This window comes from Crocodylus porosus, unplaced genomic scaffold (assembly GCF_001723895.1).
Source record: "Crocodylus porosus isolate Cpor-Errol unplaced genomic scaffold, CroPor_comp1, whole genome shotgun sequence".
NCBI classification, from domain to species: domain Eukaryota; kingdom Metazoa; phylum Chordata; order Crocodylia; family Crocodylidae; genus Crocodylus; species Crocodylus porosus.
The window spans coordinates 1476393-1488729 of NW_017728942.1; the positions used below are offsets into that span (position 1 = coordinate 1476393).

General features: G+C 39.0%; 1 protein-coding gene across 1 annotated transcript in view; it reads right to left on the reverse strand.

The window, feature by feature from the left end:
* Positions 1-1930: 1930 nt before the first annotated feature.
* ATP9A (ATPase phospholipid transporting 9A (putative)) overlaps positions 1931-12337 on the reverse strand; it is a 95722-nt gene continuing 85315 nt past the window's right edge. The window contains exons 25-28 of the mRNA XM_019548143.1: positions 12169-12277; positions 10772-10829; positions 8597-8800; positions 1931-7409 (exon numbers count right to left, since the gene is read on the reverse strand). Of these exons, the coding sequence (XP_019403688.1) occupies positions 7273-7409; positions 8597-8800; positions 10772-10829; positions 12169-12277 (508 nt within the window). The 3' untranslated portion in view covers positions 1931-7272. The remainder of the gene's footprint in view (positions 7410-8596; positions 8801-10771; positions 10830-12168; positions 12278-12337) is intronic.

Consider the following 12337-nt stretch of genomic DNA (forward strand, 5'->3'; position numbering starts at 1 on the left):
GAAGCTTGGATATTAGGGTGATGGGACTATATAAGTAAGTGCCTAATTTTAAATAAGAAGCAAAAACTGAAGCACCTCCCAACAAGGTCATCTCCTTCCCTGGTACTTTACAACAGAGACTATTGCATAGTTTTATGCATCACATAAAATGGCTCAGGCCTAGTAAAATCCCAAATCACTAGCCAACAGTTCTCCCATTTTTTTCTGCAAAAGAAGCTACAGTGTATAATATAACCACAACTTTAAAAAATAAAAAGGGCATTGGCATTCTTTGGTAAAATTTAGTCTGAAAACTTATCCCACGATGTGTGATCTTCCAAAAATCTGCCAGCCCCTGCAGTGTTCAAACTTCTTGTATGACCACAGCCACATGAAGAATGAAATTAAACCCCATGGAAATCTTTGACATTTCTAGTATTATGCAATGCTTGGGTGAAAAAAAATATTGCAGAAATTCTCATTCCCTTTCCAAAATGAGTTTAGCAAAACTATTTCTAGCCTTTTTTAAATTATCCATTTCACTATTGAAGAAAAAAAAAAAGCTGTCCATAAATTAAAGAACCACTAAATGGGGCTTATGTAACCCATTTATAACGGGAAATTGGTAACACTTCAGTGTGAAGTCTTGTTACTGTAATTTCTGGAGCCTGCAGCTTTCATCTGATGTGTGCAAACATCACTAAACCTGTTTATTCAACATTTGCCTTAACTTTGTGTCACCAAAATATTTTTAATCTTGAAAGAGGTTACAACTTTGGAATGGAGTCTAATAGAAAACTATAAACTTTTCTGTAAAGGTTTTTTAACTGTCCTATAGAGAATTTTATCCCTGTAAAACTCAAGTTTTCAAAGTTATAGATTATATTCTCTATTTCCAGCGTTATTATTTTCTTGAGAACGTTAATTGTTCTATAAAATTGAGACAACCCTATTGATTTCATTCATATTCAATTTTATAGGCATTTCCCCTGGGGAGAATCCAAATATAAACTCCACTTTCTTGTCTTCTTGCATAGAAGAGCTGTAATGGGCTGTCAATCTGAAAACCATTGCAGGGGCTGTGATACAGCAGCTATTTACAGTCAACAATTCAACATATGAAAACTTCTGAAGAAAAGGTTTGTCCTTAACGATCAACACATCATTCATCCAAAAGCAGCCCTTTATGCAGCAGTTTCTCCAGCATGTGTCCGGGTTAAGCGGGGCCATCTTTCAGGGAATTACGCTGGTTCTGAGCGAGAGCAGGACTGGACCAAGGACCTGCCTAAAGCTAGGACTTATGAAACTGAATTTCCAAATAAGACTGAACGTATAAAGTCTTTGGGACAGTTGGGTACTCTGGGACTAACTGGTTCTAGAAAACACAACTGTAGCAGGCTACTTCAATACCAAGGCTCCACCTTGTGGCCAAAACTGTGAGGCTCTCAATTTGTGACAAATTTTACAGCAGTTTGGAGATACACCAGCACAAATAGTGGGGGAAATGGCACCTAGTAAACAGTGGTACATTAAAAAATATTTCTGAATCTCAGTTCATGCCCTTTATAGCACTATTCAGCACCATTCTGGAGGAATTAAATTAGGAGATAAGATTACCAACGGCTAAATTCTTTACTAGACTGTTTCTTGCAAATGCTGAAGTGGGTGGAAAAGTAACATCTCTCAAGTCAGAATATTTTTCTACTTTAGGAGATGAGCAAATCAGCTAGAAAACCAAATGTATATAACAGAAAGATATTATAATTAAGTAACTGTTTCTACAGTCAGTAAAAATATTCTATAATTTCTCAGGTTTATATTCCCGATGGAATTACATTTCAAAGCCTAACATACACCATCTAGTCTATGTACTACCAATAACAACATCTTGGACTGATCAAGACAGGATCAACTCAAGTGCACCATACAAAGATGTATATAAATAAAAGCATGATGTTGCATAAAATTTATTTTTTTTCACCTGTTTTACATCATTCCCTTTTAGGTTCTTACATTTCTGCAACATAGAACTCACAGAACAATAAATACATTTTGCATTCATATTTCTCTTGAATCAAAGGTATTTGCATTGTATTTAGCTGGATGACAGGTACAAACATCAGCATCACAATAAATATTTTGACATCAGAATTCATTTCTCCGTACAAGTAAAAATGTTTTTGAAGGCATAAAAGTACATAAGTTTTATTAGGCAATAATAATGGACCATATTGGCAAAGTTGTAGAACCCAGGATTTCATGCAAATTCAAGGCCTGATTTCATCGCAACAGTTAAAAGGTCTGGTCCAACACACACTGAAGTCAACGGAGAAAACTGGGCCACTAGATATGCTGTGTACTGGCAGTTAGACTAACTATATGTGCAAATAGATCGTGATGGTAATTTGTGTGCAATGACCCAGTTTGTCTTAGCCCTGTGTGGGCTCAGGACGTTTGCTGCATCCAGCTGTGTGGCAGCCCTTTTGAAAAAAGAAAAACCTCTCTCAGGTCTTACGGCTCAGATCTCATAGGAACCACAGGGATTCATGCACCCAATTTTATAAGGCTCCTTTGAAAATCCCAGCCGAAACTACTAATGCAGCAAGAATCTCCCACAGGAGTCACAAGGAGGTTTAGACAGCTTGCAATGAGGTTCTATGATTATAGCAGTTTGGCAGAACATAGAAAAGCAGTGTTTGGTACTGCTCAGTTTAGCTCTGCAACAGCTGTAGCACTTAACATACTGTTTCCAGAACTGGAAGGACATTGATGATATCACTGCTTATTCGCCAATATAATTTTGATGAGATAAGATGAAGAAGAGATAGGTTTACACTGTTACTGTTGAGCACGCAGCATGCTAAGTCCAGCCCTGTTTCTAAACAAAAGGAGCACAGATGTTTGCCGGGAGAAATAGGGCAGCTCCATCGTATATATGTCTAAAAGGGTATAAGCAATGGAGTGGAAGACGCATACAAAATGTACATCAATTAAAAAAGAGAGAAAAAAACTAGACGATAGCTGCACAACTTTAATTACCTCATCAAGAAGAGGCATAGACTGTTTATATAACATAGGCTACTGTGGTTACCAGCTATAAAGGGAACCGAGCACTGATCAGAGACCTTTCCAACGTAACCATGCAAAGCAAGAGCTTGTGATGCAACACATACTGTAATACTCTTTGTAGAATAGCCCTGTATCACAAAAGTTACATAAATTGCTACTGTACTTTACAAACGTAAAAACTGTAGACATAAGAAAAGGGTATTTTACTCCCACCACATTCAAAATACAAAGCATAAGAGAGGAAAAGATGCACTTTAAATTTCCAGTAAAGAATTAGTTTATTCAAATATGCAGTAAATATTAACATCTGTATTAAACTTTGTTTTTAAAAAACAGTTTAAAATAACTTAAGGGAAATTGTTTACAGACAAAATGCTAAGCTTGAAAAGAAAATAATCATCATCACTCCTCCCAGCCTCTGCTGTTTGAAAGTGGCAGTTTTACTTTTCCCGATTGCTTTAAAAATACAACTTATGCTGGATGAGGAATACTTCCCAGCTTGATAAGTCTGCACAAGAAACAAGCTATTAAACAATATTAGCTTTCTGTGAGAATAGGTTTTGCTCTTAATTATTTGTCAGTATTGCTAAATGTGAATTTTGTTTTTAAGGTTATAGTGCCAATAAACATTATAAAAATAGCAAATCACTATTTGCTGGCATAAGCTCCAATTTTGCTAATATGGTCCATTTAGTGTAAACTGCTTTGACTCCAGGAGACAGTGAATTCTACCATATATATGCTTCAAATAATTCACATACAGTAGCATGGCACTGTTAGTCTTGCAGGACATTTAACTACTGATATACACCTACTGGGGATAAGATTATTACAGAGATATATACTGTCATGTGTTTTCAACAGACAAGAGACTTGAATTGTCAGTCACAATGAACTCCTAAAAATAATTTCTTGATTATTACATTTAAATCTACTAAATAAGTACTGTTGGTCTGGGAATACTACAGCATTTGCAAGACTGACATTATCCAGTTACTGCAACAAGTCACAATTAGGACAACATTAAGAATTTTTTGGGTGAACAGGTATAATTTACAAAAAGCCAATAACCCAATTCTTCCACAAGAGGACTTTTTAGACATTGCATTTTCTCTCTGAGGTTTATGATATTAAAACTGCCCTCCAAAACCCACGATCAATATCTAAATTTAGAGTAGAATTTCTTTTTTTTTTTTTTTTGGAAAAAGTTTGTAAGGAGGCTCTAAGGTGAATTTTTAAAACAGAGCATGAAATCATTCTGGCAGCTAGCTGATAGGCTTCTCAGTATTCTGCTTTATGCAGTACCAGAGCAAAGACAAATCAAAACAACGTAACACAAAAAAGCCACTGTTTTCCATTAAAAAGCATTTGCCATTCTTATTCCTTGTGGACCTTGAAACATAACACTCCAAACCAAGCATGCAGAAAGTAGTCTATTGTAACCAGCAGTGCTGGAGACTGCATTTCCCATCTCATACTGCCACCTAAATCCTTCATTTATACCCTAGCAAAATGGGCATACACAGAACCTACCAAACACATACAACCTTATATTTCCCTCCACACCATGAAGTGGAGCAACAGAGTAGAGATGAAGGTGCAGAAGGGCCGTAAAACACATGCGAAGGGAAACAGAGCCAACAGTGCACGCTCCACACTTTTTTCTCTAAAGCCCATTGTAGTTCCTACAGCTTAGCTCAGTGGGGTGGCAGCACTACTGATCCGGAGAGGGTAATGCTGAACTGCTGTCTTACAAACCCAGTATGTTTCTCATCGAAGAACCAGCGTTTGCTCCATATTCTTTGAGCCTCAGAGAAGATGGCAGGGCCTTTACAGAGGAGCCATGCTAGTACCTTGCTAATAAGAGAAGCAGGCTATTAGAAAGTTGGGGGATCCTGAAAGCATGCCAGATTCTGCAAGGTAGAAAGGCAACAAGGGTCTACAGAGCCTTTGGCTCCACGGAACGGAAAGGTGGCAGCTCCTGACTCGCACCCCCTTGGGAATGTCCCAGACACTGCTTCGACTTACACACATCTCCCCAGGGAAGCTGGTTCCCTCCAGAGTGATTTTCCACAGGCAGGGCTTTATGAGTTTTTGCAAAGTGTGTGCACACTTTTCACCCAAAGAACCTTGTCTGCCTATGCACACTTTTCAGTCATTTATGCTGTGAAGTGAGTGGTATACATGCTATCCCCTCTCCTTGTGGTTTCCAGGCTTGCTTCATGTGGTCCTTCGCTGGACCTGCATTTACCCACCCTACCTCTGGGGCGGTTTGCCAGGTTGTGCAGCACTTTCTGCAGAGAGATTGTGGACTTCATAGCAAAGTGAGCCATTTACATATAGTAATACTACAGCTTTCTATAGCTGAAAATCAAAGACGGAGGTGTGGGTCACTGCAGACTGTAGCTCTCATTTTAAACACTGCTCCAATTCTGCATTCAGGTTTGTACACCAGAGAATTTTATTTATCATTTTAGTGCCTGTCCAAGTGCCAAATTTGCAGCAATGAAAACAGAGCTTGGCAATCCTTCAAAAAGGTACAGTATAGCAGAGAGCGCGTGCCTGCTGGTCCCAAAGTTAATAGTCACCCAGACCTAGGGAGGCTGCCTCTAGAGACAAGGGGGGTGGGGGAGGTGGGATGTTCAGACTACTTGGCTCATTCATTCCTGGCCTGTCTGCTTAGCTTACCAACAAGGGTGCCATTTAGTGCCAGCTTACTATGGTGGTTTTTATGAAGTGGAGAGACTGTTCCACTAGGAATGGGACAGACAGAGATCAAACAACTCACTTATTACAGACTAAACAGTATTAGATGAGAATGACTGTTACTAAAGCTGAGCCATGAATGACCCAAGGACCCAGTGGCTGAAGGCTCCATTAGCTCCCTGCCATCTTCCTGAGACTTCCAAGCACACGCTCTTGTCTCCAGCTGCAATGAAGGCTTTTTTGTAAATAAAACATGGGTTAAAAACCACCCCAAGTTAAAAAAAAAAATCATGCTAGACTGACGTGTAGAGCAAATATAGGTTGCATTGGCTCAACTTCTGCAAGCTCTCAAGACTTGCCTCCTCTTAGATAAGTTCCAGTTTTAAACCATTCCAGTAGCAGTGGAACTTGCAATTGCCTTTCTCCGTGTGTGTCATGCACACTGTGAGTGTGTGTGTATGCTCACGCACGTGCAAATACACACATGCCTAGGCTTATTTGCAGCTCATCTTTATTAATTAATCCTAACAGGAAACAGATTTTTATGCAACTGTGAGGAGTAGCAGCTCTGTGACCTTTCCTTTTGGTCTCCAAGGATTCAAGACATGTCTGCCACATTGCCTGCAGAATATTATGCGTCTCTTATCATACTGTCGGCACATTTAAAAGCTGATCAGCTGCAAATTTCCTTCCAAAAGGCTTTGCTTTAATTTTAGTAATTTGCCTTTATAGTATCAGTATACAGTATAGCTATTTGTATGTCACCAGTTCCTTTTAACAGGAAGCACAAAGGCAAAACAAAATGGAATTTTCCTTTTTTTTTAATAATCCTTCTCTGCGCATATGACTGGTTAGACACCATCAAAACACACTGCATTCACTGCATTCAGCTCTCATTTTCACTGAATTAAAAAACGAAACAAAAAACCCCACACATGCTTGGCTAGGTTCAATTTTTCACTTATGGATAAATATCCTCAACTTTGGAGCCCTACACCCAGAACAGTCTGACCCCAACCAGTAGTCAGCTGTCAGAAAACAGCATAATCATCTATATGAAGGGAAACCCCATGAATTTCTTACCTGAACCGAGCAGATAAATAACAATATAAAACATAGTACAATGCAAGAAACCTCACAGACACTTAAAAAAAACCAAACTAAAAAAGGAGTTCACCACATATAAACAGTTATTTAGCAGCTTTCAGATACTTTGATCTTACGCATGAACAACTAATCATTGCAGTTACATGCATCTGACCCCAACTAAACGAAACAAAAAGTTACAAAAACTGAAGAAACTATCAAGTGCCTTCACCTTCACCCAAATACTCCATTTTCTGTTAGGTTTTACTTACTGCAGTTAAGTCTTTTTCATCAAAGCAGCACATAATGCCAGTTGCTGCATGATCCTAATGCAATTATCAGTTGTAGTTGTTGTTATAACAAATACGTGATTTTTTTTTTTTTTTGTCTCTCAGGAATGTGCAAAACGCCTGCTCCCTAAGCAGAGGAGCCCTATGAAGTGAGCTTTGAGTAGCTTGGGGGCGAGAATCTCCGTCTCAGGTACTTCAGGACGTAGAGGGGAAGGCAGCTCACCAGCGTGATGGCTGTGACCTTCCACAAGAACGACAAGGTAGCAATGAAGTAAACATCTGCAAGGACAAAGCACAGAGGCAATGGAGATGGGTAGCAAACTGAGTCAGAAGGGCTTTGTGGTGGGAGTTGCAAAGAGAAGCCCAAGTGAAAATAAATACGGTCCTGTACAGCTTCATTTTCCCTGCACACAAACCAGCGTTTTTACTCACTACGCTGCACTGGCTCTTCTCTCTCTTTCATGAAGGATAGATAGCTTTCTCCACAAAACTCTGCTTACTGAATTGCACTAGGGATTTTTCTGGTGTGTGCAAGTATGGGTGTGCACTCTGTATGAAACAGTGCAATCCTTCCTCTATAACCAAACCAAGTACGCTCACTTCCTTTACATGTTTTTTAGTTTTGGGAGTTCTCTTCCCCTAACTCGATAGTTTAAATTGTGTCAGTTCTTTCAGAAGTATGTCTCATTTCCCCATGTATGCTATATGACATAACTGCACATATATCCGTAACAGTTCAAAGTTCAGCTAGCATACTCTTGCTTGAGAGAGAGCCCTATATTGCATGGGGGCTTCGAACCAAGGAAACGAGAGGGCTGTTTTATTCTGTAGCAATATATCATTCTGAAAGGTTACCAGGCAAGTAGTGACATCTTCTGGTTCCTGACAGTATAATGAAACAAGTTGTAGGGATCTCATATTTGCAGCAGATCGAATAAGAATTCCTCACTCATTTTCCTTTAGTGTGGTAGACTTAAGGGACTGACTTAATAAGGTGAATGAAAATATAAGCTCAGATGACACAGACCAAATGAGTTATGTTTTAATGAGCCTGTTACTACATTCACTGCCAAATGTGACCTTTCACTCCAGCAGCAGAAGCTCATGATTTCAGGTTCAGCCATGCCATGTTCAACCCTCATAGGTAACCCAACCGTAGCTACTGCTATACATGGTGACTCGTATAGGGATTTGAATTACTGTAGGGCTCAGATTCAGGATGAGATTTCCTGGGCTGTATGTAACCTAATAGCCCCGTATGTCTCTGTCTCCCCTCAGAGTTTAATCCACATATAAAAATTTGGGAACATGTTCCATTAGCAGATTCTCATCCAGTATCATCATTGAACTAGGTTTAGGTCAAAAACTCTTGAGTCCAATCCATGTCCTTATTGCTCCTGTTACTGTTAACTTGTTAAACATGTGTCTGCATAGGTTTAAAAAATAGACATTGTATTTAAGCTTACCAATAAACTCATGTAAGAAGACCAGCGAGGCTATATAGCAGGAGAGGCTGAGCAACTCTGCCACTATCATAAGCCAATGCCATGTCTGGATTGTTAGTGCTACCATCAGCAACTCGGTGAGGATCAAAGATGTAAAGGAAATAGCAACGATGTGAACAAATTCAGATTCAAACAGCAGAAGTGCTCCATACATAATGATACTACCTGTGAGAGAGAGAAGAGAGGCTAGACAGATTGTTTTTTCTAAATTATAAGACCAAACACCAATTTAAGTCCTGAAAGAACAGAAACCCTTCCGGTCACTTAAGAATGCTTGAAATTGCTTTTCACAAATACTGTTGAATACTCAGACAACAAATCAATCATTTATGGCACAGCACTGAAAGAACGGCTCTACAACAAGGAAAAGATATAGTGCTCAATTTTTACAGAAGTCTGTCATAGTTACAGACATGGGAGGTAGGGAATGGCATGTATTACAGTTATTATTCTGGCTACTTTGCTACTGTCGACTGGACTATGATTGTGGAGCTCTGTCTTCCCTTCCTTCCAGAAAAACAGCACAATCGCTTCTCAAAAGGAAAAATAATACACATTAAACACTTCGAACTCCTACTGCACTGCCCCAATGTCCAGATGAAAACAAAAGATGCCGTTAGACTTTCTGCACTCCTTGGATTGAGTTTTTCTTTTGTAAATTCCCTCCTAAACTAGTACAAATTAAAGCATTGTTAACGATGCATTGTTTTGTGCCCCTAATCTGGCTGGTTTACATAATTCCCTGAACAGCCACCTGCACAAATAACTCATGTTAGCAGCATGAGTAATTTGCACCAACATCCATCATATTATTCTTGTTCGAGGGGAAAACCTGCAAGTGAATAGAGCCTGAGCCACAAAGTTCAGATCCAGCTGTGAACTTTCCAAAGTGTGGGGCCGTTGAAGGTTTGGGTCAGGCCCATCACTGCTAGCAACTAGTCCAAGTGTTTGGCCTGCTGTTTTTTAGTCATTTAACACATCAGAAGTGAAGTCACTTTAACCAAATATTGTAACCGGATAGCGGGCTCAGCTTAGAAAAAACTTTCCCTCAATGCATCACCCTCTGGCTTTGACTTTCCACCACTTGTGAATTTTCTGTGAATGCCTTGGCTTTGCCATTATATTTATATAGCAACAGAAGACCATTATTCCTGCCATAGCATTCTACTGCATTAGATTCCAGAGGATAATGCTAATAGGAGGTTTTATATTCCTGGCTCCACTCCTTATTTAAGGATGGTAACATCATTTAAATCAAAAGGAATTTTGAACCATTTCTTCCCATTCTTGTGATAAAGGAGTTATGGAAAATATCAAATTTTGTCACAGGATCTCATTCTCATTCTCAATCAGCACTACATGCACATTCCATGAGTCTGTGATTAAAAACAGGATAAATGACTTGCATCTGCACTGATTTCATTTCTGTTCATTTGTTTTCTTTTAAAAGTGCTGAATTTTTAGGCGTATAATCCAGTATAATCCCATATTTGGAACTAACCCCAGGGGACAAGAGGTGGTTTAATTAATAGTTTCTCATAATGTGAAGACAGTGTCGAATTAGCCAAAACCCTGACATAGCCAAGATTGTGGGTAAGCCCATCATATTATGCATGCTGTAACTAGAACTATGATCATTAAGGCCAAACGACAGCATTTCATCCTCTTGTATACTATATGTTTATAGTAAACATATAGGGTCCCTTCCGACCCTAGAAACTATGAAACTATTATTATTTGCATATTAGGGAGTTTCTTCTGTAGTTTTAAAAGCTTTTTTCAAAGGAAATTTACCTCCATTTTACGGATGAGAACTGAAGCATAGAACAGACTTGCCCATAGCTACAAAGCAATAAATAGCTAAAAAGGAAAGACTGTCTTTCTCGATGCCCATGCTCTTTCCTCTCATAACAAAACACACTCAAAATATTGCCCGCTTGTTGCAAACTTAAATTTTAGGCAATTCCTTCCTTTAATATCCTATTCACTGTCACTGTTTCAGTGCAAGGAGTAGCTGTCTACTTCATATTCTAGGTATCAGTTATTCAAGTAAATGATGTTCCTGATTTTCCACAGGACAGCTTTGCAATTTCTAATAGACATAGAGAAGCCAGAAGGGAAGTTCTGGTTTCTTACCTTGATAGATACTTATCAAGACCCATATTAAAAATGTTTTATAGGATAAAGGTCGTCCCTATAAAGAAAAAAAAAAAAAAGCAAATAAACGCTATGAAAAACAAATTTATAAAGCAAGCATCAGACTACAGTCTAAAATAGGTAGTCTACTGAATGACTGAATAGGGAAGAATAACCTGAAAAGGAGACTTTTTTTTAAAGGTGCATAAAGAAGACTTAAAGTCATAAGTATATCAGAAAGACATAAGTGCAGTGAAAACAGCACAATCCACCCTTCAGTGTGCTGAAATAACAGTGTCTACAAAGCTGTCCTACCCGTTTCCTTGGGGGAATGGGAATAACCTGTATCAGGATAAGGTAAGTTTGGTTATACCAGTATAGCTTCATCCCACTATGAGTAATAGATATAGCTAAATCTGCACAACAGTCTCATTACAAAGACTGTGTAACCCAGGCCTAAGGATGGTTAGAGAATTAGTGGTTTTATAACATCAGAGAAAACATGCAAGTGAAACCAGATGGCAACGTATTTGGACCGATGGAAAATGTGTTTGCCTCTGAAAGCATCTAACAGAAATACTTAGGGAAAAGGTTGTCTCTTTAAAGAGTTGGCCCTGCCTTTCTACTGAGAAACATGTTCCCAGTTCACATACCTAAATTATTCCAAGAATTTTGGGGGGTGAGGTGGAGCAGAGGGAGGGCAGAAAAGATGACCAAGGATTAAGTCAAGAAAAAAACCCAAACTCTCCTGGGCCTTCTGTACATATTGACCACCAGAAAAGTATCTTTGCCCCCTCTTAGGCTATGCCATCTTTAAAGCAAAACTCCCTGACCACTTTTCCCCCATCTCCCAGTATACAGATCATAAGCAATACAACTGACCCAAAAGTCTGACAGAACCGTTTTCAGTTGTAAAAAGGAAGGAACTACAAAATTGAGACAGTTCACAAAAATGTGGAATTCAGCAAAAATTCTCAGCGGAAAGGAGGCAATAGTAATTTCCTGCCAATTTTGTGTCCCTGTCCATTTCTCCCTGCCCTTCCCCACCACCGCCTCCTGGCTTCCACGTGCCAAGTCCCTGCCAGCTTCTCCTCCTCCTCTATTTTGGAACAAAAGAAAATATCAAACATTCAAAATCTCCCACAGGATGGAAATTCTGTTTTCCAGCCAGTTCTAATAAGCTGCTGAATGTTAAATAAAACACAACAAGCTGTGAGGAAATAAAATTAGGGTTGTAAACTGAATTTTGCTTCTTAACAATTGTGCTTTAAAAAGGCATCTGGTAAAATACTGCATCTATAGATAATACTTTTGGTTTGTCTCTTGGAAAGCCTGTTCCAAATCAAGGCAAGGATCATGCGTAAGACAGGCTGAAGAGAAACAGGCATCTGTCAAACCTTAAGAAGATCTTTATAGAGTTCTGGGTACAACATGGCAACTTCAGATTTAACATCCTTGTCCAGAACCAGGGAGAACACTGGAAACATCGTATAGATTGTGGAGTACCTGAGGAAGAGACAGGAGATTTGAGCTACAAAATGGAAATTTTGCTGTGAAGTGAGTGGT